Source organism: Ictidomys tridecemlineatus, chromosome 4, assembly GCF_052094955.1.
Source record: "Ictidomys tridecemlineatus isolate mIctTri1 chromosome 4, mIctTri1.hap1, whole genome shotgun sequence".
In the NCBI taxonomy this organism is placed as follows: Eukaryota; Metazoa; Chordata; class Mammalia; order Rodentia; family Sciuridae; genus Ictidomys; species Ictidomys tridecemlineatus.
This window is the reverse complement of record NC_135480.1, coordinates 126,055,149-126,074,115: the sequence shown is the minus strand read 5'-3', so window position 1 is coordinate 126,074,115 and position 18,967 is coordinate 126,055,149. Positions and strand designations below refer to the sequence as shown.

At 41.2% G+C, this 18,967-nt stretch overlaps 1 protein-coding gene across 1 annotated transcript; it reads right to left on the bottom strand.

Moving 5' to 3' along the window:
- Window positions 1-13,843: 13,843 nt before the first annotated feature.
- Window positions 13,844-16,463, bottom strand: Gas1 (growth arrest specific 1). Its single transcript, XM_078047381.1, has one exon. The coding sequence runs from the start codon at window positions 15,938-15,940 to the stop codon at window positions 14,903-14,905; it is 1,038 nt and encodes a 345-aa protein (XP_077903507.1). The 5' UTR covers window positions 15,941-16,463; the 3' UTR covers window positions 13,844-14,902.
- Between the last annotated feature and the right edge of the window lie 2,504 nt (window positions 16,464-18,967).

Sequence of the window (18,967 nt, the reverse complement as noted above, 5' to 3'; positions counted from 1 at the left end):
CCTCAGCACACCTTGACTCTGTTATTCATTGCTGTTCAGTGATGATAAAGATGGCAATAATAACAATGACACCATCTCTATAGTATGCCACACCATTCCTGGCACACACAAGACAATAAACTATTGGTTCAATAAGTAGCTTGACAGGGTGAAGGCCTTACTTAAGAACAAATGGGTTTGCTTCCTGGGAGAAATGTTCTCACTGGTGACATCACAAATTAAAATGAGATGGCATGCCCAGAATGTGTTTAGTTGACAAAAGAATCTACTCCCAAAGATTTGGCTTGGCTCTGGAATGTTTTTATATAACATGAAATGAAAGAATGAATGTTTAAAATGACACTCAGCAAGGGAAGCTAAATGTAAGAGTAACTCTGAAGAATCTTTAAATTTATCACTAATGAAAGCTGTTTTTGCTATTCCTTTCCAATAGATACTGTGTAGATCAGAAGCTGAAGAGGAACCCTGAGAACTTGATACCTTGAGATGATTTTAATCCAAAGACTAGGAAAAGTAGAGTTTGCAGGTCCAATATCATAACAGCACCTTTGTATTAGTGAATTTTTCATTAGTATAATAAAAAAATCTAAGGCAATTAACTTATAAAAAGTAAGAGTATATTTTGGCTCATAGTTCTAAAGGCTCTGATCCAAGTTTGGGTAGGCCCATGGCTTTGGGTCCTTGGCAAGGGCAGCACACCATGGTAGAAATGCATTTCAGAGAAAACCTCTTACATCACAGTCCAGGAAGCAAAAAGAGAGAGGACAAGAGGCTATAGTTCCACAATCCTCGTCAAAGGCATGTCCTGGAAGACCTAAATACTTCCCATTAGGCCCCACCTCTTAAAGATTCCACTACCTCACTGAAGCACCAGCCTGGGAACCAAACCTTTAACATATGGACCTTTGGAAGGGATACTCATCCAAATTACAGTAACCTCACATTTGAATGGGCCTCTACAGAACATAGGAAGCAGTGGTAGGGATCTACCCCAAGGTCTCAGGCATGCTAGACAAGTACTCTACCAGTGAGCCTACATCCCCAGCAGCATAAGATGAACATCATAGTAGGAACTCATGTGGTTCACATTTTAACCCTCTGCTAAAGGTAGGGAGGAGGTCATCATTACTTTTCATCAGTGAGAGTAAAAGCTGTCACGTATTGATCATCTGCCCCATACCCCTGCCCATTAAGACATAGCTAAGAGCAGCTTGATTTCCATTCTTGGTTCTATAGGCTCCTCTGTTCTAAGAATCCACTAAATTGTTCAGGTATTTTTTTTCTAGTGCCCTCTGAATCTAATTTTCTGCTTTCCCTATACTTTTATTGCCCACTCTGCATCTCAGATCTGCCTGTCTCCACTCAGCACTAACTCACAGTGAGACAAAACTTTTATTGTCTGAGATACCACTCTCCTCCATTATATACAAAATCAAGAGCAGTCAGTGAAGGGAAGTGATGGGCACCAGACTTTTATTAGAATTTATAGATAATAGTGAAGGACACACATGTCAGGATATAGCAAATAATTTAAAGTGACTATTAGATATCCCTCATTACCTATGAGCCCACACACTATTTCTGTCACCCAGATTCTGTCTCTTGCCATGTTGCTACATTCTACATTGTATTTCTCATTCTTTTCTGCTCTCACAATCTATAATTCACTTACCAAAAGCAATTGAATTACCATCTTGTGTTTTCCATTCAACCATTCCATTCTGAAACCTCTCTCCATGTCCCTACCCAGCAACTCACTAAGGTTTTTCCTGTAGAGACTCTTATTTACTTAAGAGAAATTTTGGTTTTAAGCAATAAAATGTTTTCTTACTTTCTTTCATATTTGTATAACAATGCTTTCAAGTAAATATGATTGAATACTTCTATTTTTCTCTCCTCTAAGAAGAAAATGTAATGTTTACTGTTCAGTCTAAGTAAGGATGGATTACAAAGAAAAAATATCAATAGCAAAGCAGAGCAAACAATTTGTGTGATACAATATCAAGGTGGTGAGGAGAGTACAAAAGAGGTAGCCTTAAGAAAAGTCATTACTTTCTTTAGGAAGAACATATAAAAACTGATTAACTTGAGAAATTGATAGAAAGTAGTAGATTTTTATGGGTTAAATTTCAAGATAACATTAGGGAAAAAAATATAATTTATAACTTCAAACATTTGAGAGGAGGGCAGAGGTGCAACAACAAAAAGAAAATATGATCAGTCCAACAAAGTAATGAAAGTGATATTAAAATAAACAAACAAGAAAACATGGTAAATTTAAAACACAAAGTAAAATGGTAAGAATAAATTGAAATAAACCACGAACAAGTAAATGTAAATAGATCTAAATCAGTATGAAGTGATAAAAACTTCAATGAATTTAAACAATTTTTACTAATCAACCAATCAAACAAAACTTGTCTTAATAACTATGTGCTGTGTACAAGAAGATAAGAGGATGAAAACGAAGAGACTTAAGAAGTTCTTTACAAGTAGTGTTAAAGGGTGTTTATGATGAAACAACTCATAAAATAGCATGTATTGTTCATTTTAATTTAATTTAAGTACTTAGAAAAGGTTGAAAGATTATATCTAAATATACATAGATTATCTCTAGGTATTATAATTATGAATGATATTTATTCTCTTCTTTTTGACTATCTTTTAAATGCCCAATGTGTGTTATTCTATAATAAGAATAAAATGAAGTTTTTTTAAAAAAAAAACTGTAAACTTTAACAAAATAAAAGCAATTTCAGTAACATAATCATTACACAAAATAAGAGTTACAGTTCCTATTATTAAAAGTTATTTTCTTCCATGAAGATAAAATATCATGTGCCTAAATACTATACCTTCAAAATACATACATAAAGCCTGATAGTAATAAAAGGAGAAATTGATGAACCCACAGTATGGTAGAATACTTTAACATATTTCTCTAATAAAACAACAAAGATGGCGATATGGGAAAATAAGATAGTTAGATTTATATTCTATTGTAAGAAAGAATGCTGCCAAAATCAGAGATTACATGTTCCCTTTGAATGCACTAAAATAGGTACAAAATTTTATCATATAGCTAATAATAGCCATAAATGTAGTAGCTTGAAATTCAAAAAAGGTGCACATTAACCAAAAGGCAATAAAATGACAAAATGACAGCTAAAATTTTGAAAACATAATCTAGATAATTCTCACGTTAAAGAGCTGATAAAAATAGAAAGTATGTACACTTTGGAAGTGAATCACAGTGAGAAAATTACATATAGAATGTTTTTCTCAAGAAAAAACTCTTATGTGGTTATTTGAGTTGTGAATAAGTTATCCACTTTTTAAAATTGAACACAATTTTTACTTGAAAGAATGACTGCAGGATAGCTATGTTTTTCAGATTTGTAAATGGATAAAACATTTATAAACACACACACAAGGAAAATAACAATTTATTGCCAATAATGAGAAATTTGATATTCATGCAAAACTTAAGAACTTGGAAAAACTACAGTGAGTATTATATTTTTCCAATCGTTAGAGAATTTTAAGATAAGATCAGTGGTGATATTAACAAATATGATTTATTTAATATCATAAAATAAAATGTATCAATATTTATATTATCTTCGTAACTCAGTGAGAAACATTGTTAAAGACAAAAGCATGATATTACTAACTCATGCATGGAAAAAAATTCATTAAAACACAAGATAGGCTGGTTGGATTTTAATATAGCAAATTATGAAATGTTCACTAATGTGATTTCATATTCCACCTTACAATTAACCTTTAAAAATCTACCACATTAAGTTTTGCTACATATCAAAGAAGAATGGCTACAATTATTTGAGTTTAAAACTATTAAAATACTCCTCTCTTTTCTAACAACACTTTTAATTCATATGTGTGCATGTTAAGAATGTATAAGACATTTTGGAACAGATTGAATATAGAGGCATATAGAGACTCCAGCCCTTTCTGTTCAGTCAGACATTAGTTTTGAAAAAAATGTAAATCAGTAATGGTCGTTTTTCTTAATTTTGGGAAATAGACTGCTTTTTATAAAAAAAAATTGTCTATGCTTACATGTAAAGGGTTTAGTATTATTTCAATTATTAAATGTTTTTAAAATTATCTGCTATGACTTATAGCATAATAAAAATGAACATGTATAATCTCCTACATAGTAAAGATGTTAATTTTGTCACCCACCAAAGGTTTTCCTTTGGTTCCTGGGAAATAATCTTTGTCCCTAGGCCTTAAGTTAAGCATATGGTATCAAGGTGACTTAGGATGGGGGCTGGCCATACAAGGAAGACCAAAAATACAATTTGGGGGTCACATGGATTCAGTCAACCTGGATAGTGAGTTCAACTAATTGGGTAATCAGTCAAGCAACCAATCATGCCTACGGAATGCAGCCCCAGTAACTACTCTGATCACGGAGGCTTAGGCAAGCTTCCCTGGTGGCACCAATCCGTGTGCATTGTCCTACATATCCTGACTCCAGCAGAATGTGAAGCTTTGTGAATATTATTTCCTTGGATGATTTTAATCTGCATCTTTCCTTTAATTATTCATAAGTGTGACAGTTTTCAATGACTACTACAAGTCCTTTCAGCAAATTACTGAATCTGAGGGTGGTTCCTAAATTTATGGTGTCAGAAATGAGAGCAGCCCTGGGGACTATGCTCCCTAAATCCTCACTGCCATGTGAACCAAATCTCAATATTTTTTAAGAGTCTAATTTTTCCTGCTATGTGGTGGCACACACATGTACTCCCAGTAACAGGGAAGTCTGCAGGGGAGAATAGAAAGCTTGAGGCCAGCCTGGGCAATTTAGCAAGACACTGTGGAAAAGGAAAAAAATAACAATAAAACACAATAAAGGTAAGGTTTTCTAAGATCAAAAAGGTTTAGAAACAATGTATTCTTCATCTAGAAAATTAAAGAGTCTACTGACAACAACTAGAGCCCATAAGATTTCCTTAAAGTGTTTAGATACTCTATCAATGTACAAAACCCAATATTTTCCTACTACACACTTAATTCAACAATGAGGCAGTGTAATAATGATCATCCAACAGAAACTACAGAGTACCTAGGAATAAATTTAAAAAAAAAAAAACAAACAAGAGCTGAATGAGGAGAAAATATAGTATTTATCTAACTGAAAAGATGGAAATACTCGTTATTGTAAAGTTGTCAATTTTCTCCATATTGATCTATAAGTTAAATCCAACCCCTATCAAAATTTCAATAAAAGCTTTTATTTTATTTATTTATTAATTTTTGATACCAGGCATTGAACCCAGGAGCGCTTAACCACTGAGACACATCCCCAGCCCTCTATGATAGCTTATAAGAGAGGAAGCCTTGCTGAGTTGCTTAGGGCCACGCTAAGTTGCTGAGGCTGGGTTTCAATTCATGATCTTCCTGTTTCAGCCTCCAAAGTCTCTGAGATTACATGTGTGCACCACGGCGCCAGGGTCAATAAAGGCTTTTTAATGAAACTTTTACAAGTTGATTTTGAGACTCTTTTGGAGAGAAAATATTTGAAGAATTACATAAAATGTTTTGAAGCAGAAGAAAATGAAGAAATTATCCTACAAGATATCAAATCACATAGTAAATCTTTGTTAAGGGGGAACAGTATTTCACTTCCTTTCTGGCTTGTTAGCTCTTAATTCTATAAATACTGAATATTAACACTAGAAATTACCTCTTATATCTCTTTTTGTGAGTCCATCAAAAGACAAGGGAAACCTTTAATTATTGTGGAAGATTGTTTGTAAAATGGCTGCCATTATTCTTATTGCCAAATAAACAAACCTTTGCAATGCAATTTTACTTCTCTTCTATGAGTAGGTGGAGTCTGTTTCGCCACCTATTGAAGCTGGGCTTGGTCACGTGACTTCCATTGGCTAATGGGACATAAGCAAATTCGAAGCAGTTGTTTGTAATAGTGCTTGCACACAGGGTTTTCACCCTTCTTTTTTGCTTTTGGAATCTAGGAGCTTTGATAAGAAACTGGGAGTCAGAGACACATGAACCAGTTGTCCCTCATAGTGCAGCTAGTTGCCAGACCCTCCCCTACCTTCCCACCCTCTAATTATAGCCAAATGAGCCAGAAAAGGCCAGTGGGAAAATTACCTATCTGAGCCCACACCAAAGTGCTGATTCACGGAATTGTGATCAAATATATGATTAAAAACTGAAGCCATTAACTTTTGGGGTGGTCTGTTAAGCAACAGAGGCAAAATAATAAAATCACTAATGTGCTGCCAATAACCTTAATACTGGCAGTTTTTGCTTTTGTTTTAAAATATTATTGGTTTCAATACATTGCATTTTGCAAAATTAGAAAAATCAGGAGACTGAGCAAAAACTGCATTTGGCAATTTAAATGATATTTGAGTCTGTTTATTTCTAGAGCATACTGATGGTTACTTTAAAATAATATGCAATATGAAATGTTATGGTTAACTTAGTCATTATAGAAATTTTCCTCCCAAAATATAATAGTACATTTTCATTTTAGCACTTGTCAAGAATCAGATTATATTTTAACCCCTGAAAGTGCCATAAGAGTTTTAGGATTAACCTTTCTATCAAAACTCCACTAGGCTAAAACAACTGTTCTTCTACATATTTTTAAATATATTTTATTTTTCCTCTTGCCAAACACATTTTGAAAAAACTCAGAATGATTATCATCTATATGAAAGCTTGTATTTTTTACCACATGTCCATCAGGCACAAACATGGTTAGAGAAAGGAAAGAAAATTGTTAGTGAACAGAAATAGAGAAAGAAAAAGGTGTGGTCTGGTTACAAAAGAGAAGAGAGTGAGATTCTAGAAAGCAGGTGTCTAGCATTGGGCCACACTCATTGTTAATTTAGCTCATGCTTTATCTTTTCAACGTCAGCGTGGCACTTGGCCCACAGAAAGTGCCCAGTAAAACTTGAATGGATGGGTAAATGAAAGGAGGAATAATCATCTACTGAGAGTCTTCTTACCCTAACATTTTTACAATTTGTTCTCATATACCATATTCTTTTTTCAAATTGAACAACTTTACAGTTAGCATTAAATTCCACTTCAAAAAACATCACTTCATTGTGAGAATTTGAGGTCTGCTGAGCAAATAGAGGACGACAGGGGGGCATATTTCTCTGAAATATAGGTAATGAAAGGGCAGAGTTCTCAGGTGCTCAATCTCTCAATTTCTTCTTCTTTTTAAATATATTTTTAGGTGTTGATGGATTTTTATTTTATTTATTGATATATGGTGCTGAGAATCGAACCCAGTGCCTCACACATGCTAGGCAAGCGCTCTACCACTGAGCCACGGCCCCAGTCCTCAATTTCTTCTTGATGGTTCAAAATATTATTGTTTTTAAAAACTTTTAAATTATGAAAGTAAGATAATATATATTCAGTTGATGAAATTTTGAAAATATTTTGATTAGTAAGGAAGAGAATAATAATGACCATCTGTGGCATTAACTGCTAACATTAGGGTACGAGTCCTCTCATAGATAAAAGTCATGCTGTGTAATGACATTTCGTCAATGATGGACTGCATGTGGGACAGTGATCCCATAAGATCTTATCACATGATGACTTTGTATCCCTGGTGTTAAGTGATTCATCCATCATTGTAGATGGCTCTACAAAAATCGTTTTAATTTGGTCCAATATTTCAAATGTTCTTGGAACCTTTATTCACTCTGCATTTTGAGAATCAATATGATGTCAAAGTTAAGATCTCAATCTTTTTGGCAAAAACAGACCTAGATTATATATTCACCAACCTACTAACAATGACCATGATCAAATTATTTAAATATCAGTTCCTTCAATTATAAAATGTTAATATTAATAAAAATAACAATTATTACTCATAGAGTTGTGATGGAATGATGTGATGAATATTATGTGTTCAGCATTATATGTGTTATGTAACATTCACTTAATCTTAACTATCATTGGTTATCATTATTATTTTTAATGTAATCTTGGGAGTTTTATTTTGTTAGAGTTAATTGATTGCAATGATTTATTATTGTTATGGTAGAGTCATCTATAGTTATGTTTTTATAGTAATTCAGTGAAATCATCTTGCTTGTTAAGATTTGTTCACAGTTTTGGCCTCTTAAACATTTTAGTATTTAGGGTTTCCTGCCTATAAATTTTGTTATTCCTTACTCCTGCTGCTCTTCAGATCTCTCTGACCTTCTGTCTTTCCTGCTGTAATTCTTTTCTCACCTCTTCTCTACTCATCTTTCTCTCCTTCCCTTTCTTCATTCCTCCCTCCATCCTTCTTTCTCTTTCTCTGCGTGAGTCACTCTGAGTTTTAGCCATGACTACTATCCATGTCTTACTCCTACCCTGAGCTTCAGACCTGTAACTGGTTTCCTGAGGTGTACCACCAATTGGATATCCTAAAGGTCTTCAAACATCACTTGACCTCCAACATTTCTTCCCCTAGGACCAAAGGTGGCATCATCCACCAGTTATTTGAACTAGAAACTACCAGAAGGCATGTTGACCTCTCCCCTTCCTCTACTCCCATATTTGAACAATTGCAGTGTCTTGAATCTTTCTTCTTCTTCTCCTGACCCATAAGTCTCTAGGTTAGTCCCTTCCCAACTGTTCTCCCATCTCTGATATTCATCCTTTCAAACCTTCATATACTCTGTTCAAAAAGCTGAACCCCTGGAGCAGTCAGGTGGGAACTCCCAGAGGTTTCTTGTCTTAGATTGTGCAGGGTAAAGTCCATGTATGATCTTTAAGGCTTTCATGATTTGGTATTAGCTCTTTGTTCAATTTCCATTCCTGCTACTTCCTGTATTATACTTTGGTGGTATAGCAAGTGGTCACACATATGTGCCTGCATATACTGTACTATGCCATTCCGTTCTTCCAGGCCTTTCGGCATGCTGTTCCTCCAATGGAAATGTCGTCCTCACCTTTCCCTCAGTTAATTCCTGTCTTCAGTGTCATCTTCTCCAACAAGCTTTTCTTAAACCCAGCACTGGTCTAAGTCATCCTCTCCTATGCTTGCAGTTGTCATATTAAAAGTATCTATGCATGTCATCTCCCCATCCTGTCAGCTGGTCCAGAAACAGGCATTCCAGAAACAAAACATTCACATGGTACCTCCTGTCTGTCACACATAGTACCCACTCCATGAATACCTATGGACTTTTCTGTATGACCACCATAACCCATTCAGGATTATAGGTATCAATTTTAGATATCAAAAAAGCTAGCTTCAATGTTTGTTACAGAAAAATGCTCCAATACGTAGGATTATCAGGTAGGAAGTGATATGGCTTAAAAATGAAGGTTGAAATGTGCTGTTGTCAGAAAAGATTTATTTATAAGGAAGTCCTCAAATTTCATAGAAATGTTCCTTATTTTGGTGCTCAGTAATAGCTGATCAGGGATAAGATATACATAAAATTTTGTTGTGAGCTATGACTCCAATCTGGTATCCAAGAACTTTAAATATCCTACAGAACTTATAAAACTTAAATACATTTGTATGGATGCATATTGATATCCAGAGAACACAAGAGTGTTCATGAAGCCTGGAAACAGATACTACTGTTTTATTTTTTGTTAGAAATTGAAGATGTCCTTGATGACATTGTATGTATTCACCTGTTTGCAGACTTTAAAATGTCTTTGGTTTGCTTAAGGAGAGCATGTCAGAGCTACTTGTGGTATGCACCCACCCCACTGAGGGTAACTGAGTCTTTGGTGAACTCTAAAGTTGACTTCAATTATTACAAACTCTGCAAAATATTATTTTGAAAAAAATGGCATGCCAGAAAATGTAGAAAAATTTGTTTTTATTAGGAAGCCCACACTTCCAAAATAAGGGTTGTCAACACTTTTTGAGTTCCAGCAGCTCCTCTTGATTTAGTCACATGCATATTACACAGGGTTTGGAGGTAACCCTCCAAAATATTAGCTGAAAGCTTCCTCCGAAAGCAAATCTTTCCCACATCCTTCCCTGCAGTTCCTCTTTAAGAGGTGTCAGCCTGGCTGAAAGAATGAAGTGGCTGCACATTGTTTGGCCTTGCTATTATGTGCTTAACATTTCCATAACAAAAGTGCCACTCGACTTCTCCCCGATTAATGCAGCTCGAGGGCTCTTGTCGTCCTTTAATAAAACATTGTTGAAATCATTTATTTAGAGCCCCTGGTTACTAGTGGGAGAATGACCATCTTTGTGCCAAAATATAGTGTATACAGTCCACTATTTTGTAGTAGATCATTCTGTTATTTAAGAAATTGATTAAATGGATGCCTTAGAAGGTATTTATGCTAATCACACATTACTTATGTCATTGGATAGTCAAGGGTGAACCTTTTCAACTGTCTTCCAAGGCAGTCTCTCAAACAGAATACAGTAATGTCCAACTTAACTCACAGGCAGTGAAACCCACTGGAAACTCAGCCCTCCTGTAAGTATTCTGGCCACAGAGCATTTGTAACATGATGCTCCCCAACAACCTTGCTTGGAGTAGCTGGGAGAAACCCGGTCAATTGACAAGGGTTTCTGATGTTCCTTGGTGTAAGAGGTCAAAAAACAAAGAATATATGCTTTTCTTTTTCCAGCTTTGAAAAGAAATACATGAAGTTACAATACAGAGCCTCCACAAGGAACTCAATAAGTTCATGATGCAAAGCCAAAGTTTGAAAGTAGAGAGATTTTCAGTGTGATGTTTGATGTCTGAAAGTTTGGCTGACATTTTTTTCATCTCTTTTTATTTGTTACTACCTAACACTGCTGGGAAGGGGTGAAGGTGATACAGGACAAAGAAAGGAAATCTCAATCCCATGGGGTTTCTCTGGACTCTGGTGCACAGAGGGGTGGCCTCCTGTCTTCACTCATGCCAACCACACTGGAGATCTTACTCCAGATGTGAACATTTAAGAGCCCAGTGGCCCCTTAAATTTGTGACAGTTGGGGCCAGGAGTTGCTTTCTTCCCTGTGAACATTTGTTGGGGCCCTGCCCAAGTAAAGAGATGTCCTGCTACTTAGTAGGAAAATTTTTTCTCTACAGCCACTTTTTTTCCACTTCATGTATGTGTATTGCTAGCATACCTTGCTATATATTGTTAAAGATAAACAGAGACCTTATGCTATGTCCATTGTGATTATATACAAAAGCGTTGCTGTGTGCTCGGGTGAGCAGTGAAGCCTGAACCTCCTTCTATTTACTGTATGGTCACTGTCAGTTCAATGAACTGCCCCCTTGTTCTCTACCATTGTCCCACACTCCCTTAAACATTTGTCACTGAAGTGGCTCCAAAGACAAATAAACTGTCACTGAGAATTCAAACCTGCTAACTGGGGAAATGGGAAAGGCTATGAGGACACAAGAGTTTACATGACATCCGAAAGGAGTTCCTCTTACTCTGTAAGACTTCTGTGGAAAATGGATGGCAGGGTGCCGGGCTGGAGGGACACTTTTTGAGAATTCTCAAGAAAAGCCAAAGATACCTTCTCTTTCATTAATGGTACTTCCAAGCCACTCTCCATAAGACATTTGAGAGCACCAAATGTCCAGAATTCCAAAGGGCTCCCTGGAGAGGGTGAGATATCCAGATGTCAACATCTGTAAAAACCCTGTCTAGAAGCAGATGGCAACGTACAGTCCCACAACTAACAGTCCAAGGGACCTAACATCTCAACAGCCTGTTCTGGAAGCTACTAGCTCTATAAGGAAGGCAGGGGGTTCCTGGACTCCAGTGTATAATTGTTTAAATTAAAATGGACCACAGATCAGTATTCACTTTCTTCAAGAAAGAAAGCAAAAAGCCTCGTGTCCTCTCTCCCTAAGAGTGAGCTGTGTTGATTTATTCCAGGCAGATGCTTTTGACAGGACCCTGTAAAATCAAGTCGTGAGTTTATTGTAGCAGTTAATTATCAGGCCTTTTCTAGTGCTAATGTCTTTTACTTCTTACTGGGGAAAACTGGGCCTTTTACTGGGACAAAGACTTAACTTTTAGTCAAGAATGTGTTAAAATAACACGAGATGGAGATGATTTAAATATATTTAAGGACAAATGCAGTAGCATTGCTAACCCCTCCTTGTTTTGTAAAGAGAGCTGATTTCATTTACAAGTCTCTTGGAATACTCTTTGTTCACTTCCCAAAGAAACAACACTCTCAGCTTTGTTTTAACAATATGTTTACTCAACCATTCAGGTGACTGGAGATTCCAACCACACACGGCTTTCCTAGGCTCAAGTCTGATACTACAACTATCTCAGACATTCTGATGCTATTCATATTGGAATCTTGGGTTTAGGTGCACTAAGAAGTGTCTGGAATCCTTCCATAAATGTTGGGAAAAGAGCGAGTTAGAGGCAAAGGAAACTTCCAAAGTTGGGGGTGGGAACTGGTAGAAGGAAGTTGGAAGGGGCATAGCTTTGTTAATTACTTTAGGCAGCAGAGAAATCTGGTTATGTTTTCTCAGTACATGTTAATATCAAATAAAGAGACACCAGATCTTGCTAATCTGTCGACCCCTCAGACAACGTTTATTTGTGGTGACTTTTAAACTCCTGACTTGCCTTCCAATCACCGCGTTTAAAATGAAAAGCTTTAAATAAACACCCGGAATAGAAGATAAATAAACTTTTTTTTCCCCCCTTGCAAGTGCCTAGCTTGGCGAGGTTCAAGCTCAAATCCCCAGAGGACAGAGCTCTCTCTTTTGTGTTAATGTTTAAAAGATTTTCCAATGCCGGAGTTTATTCCTACTGCAAACATTTCTATTTACAAGGTCAAGTGTATCAGCACTCGACACAGCTTAAGAGTGTAATTATTTATCTAAGGGCGTTTGAGTGTAGATCAGTAGCTCTGGCAGAAACCCAGCCTTCAGCCCACTGCTAAACAACCCCTCACAACAATATTACAAGTTCTGGTAATTATTCCTCTCCCCAGTGTGTTTACTTTTGTCCGCCTGAATGTTTTGTAACAAAATTTTGTACTTTTCTTTTTCTTTCTTTTTTCTTTTTTTTTAACCAAAAGTGTGAAAATGACTTTGAAGTATTTGAGTCGTGTAGGCTTCTTAGGACCTATTGGTAACAGATGTTATTGGCATGTTTGATTGTATGAGAATGTCTAGTAGCCACAGAGGACACTCCTGGGGGTTAGCGGCCTAAGGAAGGGGGGCACTGGAGGGAGAGAGGATCCCAGTGGAACACAGGGAGGGGGAAATGTGCTGCCTGGGTTATTTTCAAATTATACACCGGAGACAAGGTTTTGTGACTTTTTCCACAAATGCAAAAACCAATGGAGGACAGCCACATATCTTTTTAACAGCCTCATTTACAGATGTCCAATTGTTCATTAAATTAAAGGCAGAAACAACAGTCTACATTTCTTGTCATGGACTGTATTTTCAGTTGATGATGGATTCCCAGGGCCCCCTCTACGCCCCTCCTCACCTATTATTGGGTTAACCACAGTGTAACTCTGAAAAGTAACTACAACATATTATTTGTTTAAACTCTTTACTGATGCACACATTTTAATAAAACAAATAACAAAAAGTACACAAAGCCATAGTTATTAAAACATAGGACTTTAAAAAATGTCTATAAAAATACAATGTTTAAGGCAGATTGGAAATGTATTTATACATTTCTACAATGTCCATAAATTCTCTTGAAAATAAGAATGTTACTTCAAATCTATAAAATACACTGTACATTTTAAGACTGTTCTAAATATAGCATACTTCAAAATGGATTGTGGGTTTGGATCCGTGGTGACAAATGGATTCTATACATTTCTGGGGGAAAGATGTCACATGGATGAAGATTTAAAACTTTTAATTTCTTTTTAAAAATAAATTATTTCTGAAGCATACAATTTATAAAAATTCTATATACAAAATACAGCAACTGGTAACAAACCCCAGTTTTAATACACTTTATATACGATGTACCAGGGTTTAATGCCCTGATAGGAGCAGAGGCAATATATGGTCTCTGCACACTGAACATACAATTAATTAATTTCTTGATGAAAAGAACAAAAATGACAGAAAGCAAACACGTAAAGACGCTTCATAGATGGCAGTGGAGAGCTTTGTAAAATAAAAAGTTGCATTCTTTAATACCAGAGACCAGCATTTTTTGGACCCTTAATCCTAAGAAATGTGCCAAGAGATCAGAGTGGTAGCAATGAGATTAAGGTCAAGGGCTCAAAGTTATCTAAAACTAATTTAGGATTTTTCCCCTAAGGCGATCACCCACCTCCCAAACCCAATGTCACTGAGAAATCTAGGTGCTGATGCCAATAGTAAACGAACGAATTGGTAGGTGGGACTTTTCTATTATTTACTTACGATTGCTATGTCCACACTGGCCACAAGCAGTAACAGTCGATATTGGCACTGTTTTTCCCCCTCACGGGGAAAACACTAATAGCCCCTTTGCAATTATAATTCCTCCTTCAATCCCCGCCCTCCCTCCCGACACTGCCAGGTCCCTGGACCCCCAACCCCCATGGGTCAGCACACTCTCTTCCAAATACAGGACTCCAATTTTATCCTCCACGTCCGTTCCCTTCAGGGTATCCTGAACTCAACAGATTTCTGCAGGAAAGATCATTTGGTTGTTTCTGCAGCCTAAATGGGGTGTGAGAGAGAAGGTTCAAGAAATCATACTCCGGAGAGGGGACGGGGAAATGCCAAAAGTCGTGGTGGAAGAATGGTAAGGCTGAGTCGATTTGGAAAAAGTTTTGGGAAGTATCCTCGATCATCTTCTTTCTGTCCCCGGGCCACTGGTGCCCCGGAGCTGGGGCAAGCCGGAAAGCAAGCACCGGAGCGGGTCGTAGGTCCTCCAGCAGCCAGCGGCTGGGGCACGAGGCCTAAATGAACCGTCCGAACAGCAGCAGCAAGATGGAGGCGAACGGCGTCCAGGCTCCTCGGGGCACCGAGCGGCCACCGCCGCTGCCGCTCCTGCGCCCGGGTCCGTAGGGCAGGTCCCCGCGGCCGCCCGCAGCAGCAGCGCCGCCGCCCGGGCGCGGCGGGTGCGGGACTCCGTCGTCGTCGTCCAGAGGTTGCTCGCCTCCAGCACCCCCGGGGCGCTGCTCGTCGTCGTAGTCCTCGTCGTAGTAATCGTCCAGGCCCCCGTCCGAGCCGCTGCTGCCGGGGCCATTGCCCAGCTCCGCGCCGAAGCACAGGCGGGCCATGTTCTCCTTGACCGACTCACAAATGGGCCGCTCCAGGCCATCGCACACGCAGTCATTGAGTAATGCCGCCTTGGGCACGGCCAGCATATCCTCGATGACGGTGCGGCACTCGTCCGTGCAGCGCAGCCCGTTGAATAGCTTACCGCAGTAGGTCAGATAGCGGTTGAGCGCCAGGTTACAGCGGCTGTCTCGGTCGCAGCGCCGCCGGGCCTCGGTGCAGCCCATGACCCCGCCTGCGCCCGGGCCGCCTGCGCCGCCACTGCTCGTCCGGGGCAGGCAAGGCTCAATGGCGCGCTTGGTTGACTTGCAGTTCTCGTCCTGCGCGCAATCACAGTCCTCCAGAGCGGGCCCGCGGCGCGTGTGGTTGAGCTGAATTAGGGCCGAGATGCAGTGGCTCGGGCAGCGCCAGCGAGAGGAGAAAGAGGCGGCTGAGGCCGGGAAGGCGGCTGCTGCGGCCCCCGGCGCGTCGCCCCCGCTGCGCTGCGCCAACACCGGCGCGCACGCCTCGGCGTATTGGTTGTAGGCGTAGCTGCACTCCGGCTCCCCCTGGCACTGCAGCAGCGCCTGCCAGCAGATGAGGCGGCGGCCGTGCGCCAGTCCCGAGCCCTGCGGCGCCGAGCCCAGCAGCTGCAGTAGCGCCATCAGGCACAGCCAGGCGCCCGGCACGGTTCCCCCGCGGGCCCCGCCGCCGCCGCCCAGCAGCGCGGCCACCATCGCGGGCAGCGGCGGCCTCCGGGCGAGGAGGGGAAAGGAGACGAGGCGCGGGGAGCAGTGGACGCGGAGCCGGTGGAAAAGTTTGCCCAAGTCCTGCCCACTTCTTGCATGAGTGTCTTCATAAATCCATGCGCGCCGCTGGCTGATGCCCCGCTGGTGGCAGAAGTGGGCTCTTGCTCCGGGTGCGGTGGCTTCCTGGAAATGTTCAGCCGCCGAGATCTTGCCCCGCTTCTCCAACCAGATAGCCCTCCGCTCGGCCCCCAGAGGTGGCGGGAGTCTCTCACTGCCGCCCCGGGGGGCTGCGGGCCGCGGGCCCGCGGCGAGGTTGCAGGACCGCGCGGCACCGCGGGTGCATTTTGCTCCGCGCCTGCCGATAAGTTGTGCGGCCGGCGGCGTCTGAGCCGGCTGCTTGCGCTGCGACCGCTGCGGGTCCTTCCTCTCGGGCTCAGCACCGAGTTGCCGCTGGCTCTCGCATCGCGCCGCTTCCTGGCTCGGCGTCCGTGAGCTGCCCGCCTTCCCGCGGCCCGGCGGCCCTGCGTCCCCTCCCCCTCCGCCCGCGGCGACCCCGGCCTCAGCCGAGCTCCGGGAAGGGCCTTCTAGGAGGCGCGGAGAGAACAAGAAACTCAGCGCGGCCGGAGAGCGGCTCCCGGGTTTCCTTAGGCGGCGGCTTCTCGGGTGACCAGAAGCCCGGGGAGCGGATCCGCTGAGCCGGGCTGCGGACTCCTTAGCAGTGAGGCTTTAAATACAAAAGTGGGCCGGGAGCCCCCGCGTGGTGCCGCGGTGCCCCCTCATTATGCATGCATGGAAAAGCAAACAAACAAAAACATTAGCAACGCTCCTCCGACTCGCGGAGCCCCGGCCCCGCGCGCTCCGAGCCTGCCCGCTTTCTCCTTTCTCCACTCTCTTTCGCCCTTTGCTCGGCCCCCTTTCCCGGCTTTTCGAGATGCTATTGGTCCCGCCTGTTGTTGTTGAAACTTTTTTTTTTTTTTTTTTTTTTACGAGCCGCTGGAGTGGGGTTGCGGAGTGGGGGAGGGCGGGGAGGGTGGTGGGCAGCTCACATTCAGGCATTCAAGGCTTGAAAGGAACGGCTTAGGGAGCCTGACAGAGGCCCGGAGCTCCTCCTACTCTTAAGGAGGCTCGGATATGGAGCCCTAACTCGCGCACAGAACCAATGGCTAGGCTTAGGGGCAGCTGTTAGCATCCGGCTCAGCCAAGGGCCTTTTTGTTCGGTCCTTTTTTTCCTTCTTTTTTCTTTTTCTTTCTTTCTTTCTTTCTTTCTTCTTCTTCTTCTTCTTCTTTTTTTTTTTTTTTGAGGGCAGTTGTATTAGATCTCGCCAATCCTACCTCCAACTCCCCATCTGTGCCTTCGCCTAGGTTCAGAAATCAGTTCATTTGTCAGGTTCCCTATCTTTGGGTTCTGGTCATGATGGGGATCGGGGTGGGGAAGAATCCAGATAATTTAATGTGGGGCTTTTGAAACTGAACCCTCCCCCCCCGCGCGGATACACACACACACACACACACACACACACACACACACACACACACACACGGTGCAAGAAAGACGCACGCCCACTTCAGTTGGGGAGATGTTAATCAGAAATTTACAGCCCTCCCTCTCCAGCACCAGCTAGCCGAACTGGTAGGTATGACTCTTGCACCAGGCAACGTTTTCAAATTGCAAGACAGAAATCCAATCAACCGAATCATTTTCTTAGGAATATATTTATAACTCGCACGGTAATGGAGAAATAATAGCAACATTAAAAAATTTCAGGAATGTTGAGCAGTACCATCTGGCCGCAGTCACAACACACAGGAAGGAGATAAATCGACACGCAGCAAGGTTTGTATTAAAGTGTAAGTTTCAGTCCTCATTAGGACTTGGGAAGCTGGTTTAAAGGAAGCTGCCCTGCAGCCCCATCAGCTTTTGCAATCCTGGAGCGGGACTTTAAGAGCTACCTTAACTGGGGCGCAACGCAGCCTTTGGCCACCAGAGGCACCGGGCGTCTGCGGCCTGTCAAAAACTGGCGCTTTTTTACTCCCCTTTCCGTGGAGAGACTATCAACTCCATCTGTCACAAAAATTAAGGCTAAATCTCCTCTCCAGAAGCGGAGGGAGCCGGGGCTCCAGCGAGCTCAGAGTTGGGCTGCGCCACTCTTCAGAGTCCAAGTGAATGTGAAATGGCAAAAGTCAGAGTCACAGCCACAGCACGCTTACATATGGGATTGCAGAAAAGCCTCCTGCACACGCGGAGACTGCAGTAACCCCTAGAGGCGTTGGGTCTGCCTTGGAAATCTGGACCTCAGAAAGTCCACAAACAAACAAAAAACCTTCAAAGAGTCAGGTTGAGCTAAGACAGATCAACTTCCTCTGTCTTGAATAGTAGAAAAGACACAATATAAAACTATATTTAAAAAATAATAGGAAGACTGCAACTTCGTGATACATCAAAACAACCATATCCCTGGCTGTTCTTTGTGTGTGTGTGTGTGTGTGTGTGTGTGTGTGTGTGTGTGTTTTGGGGGGGTGGGTATTTGGACTTGTCATCTTAGTCCTTCCCTCTCAAACAGGCCAAAAGAGCTTGGAAACCTCATCCCTTCTCTGTGACTTGGATCTCTCATATATAAGGTTCAAGGGTAGATTAGACACTTAAGATCCCTTCCATCAGTAATGATCTGTGATTTTAAGGAGCAAGTTTAAGTTTCAGTCACTTCTTTAAGTTACTCATTTAGGTCGTTGAGTTCCTTTAGAGTAGTCTCAAAACAGCCTGGAGGCCTTGTTTAAAATTTTCTGAAGGCCTTGTTTAAAATTCAGATTGCTGGCTTTGGGAGTTTCTGATTGGTAAAACTGGGCCCCCTGAGAATCTGCATTCTTAACAAGTTCTCAGGATACTGCTGCTACTTGTCTGAGACCATACTTTGAGAACCTCTACCCTAAAGTTTTTAGATTGATTGATTGTAAAATTAGCTACACCGTGGCCTTGATAGAACTCTCAGGGGAATGGGCCGCCCAAGAGCTCTGCAT

Excerpts from the sequence above, each read along its gene's own strand:
- Gas1 (XM_078047381.1), bottom strand. The coding sequence starts at position 15,940 with ATGGTGGCCGCGCTGCTGGGCGGCGGCGGCGGGGCCCGCGGGGGAACC.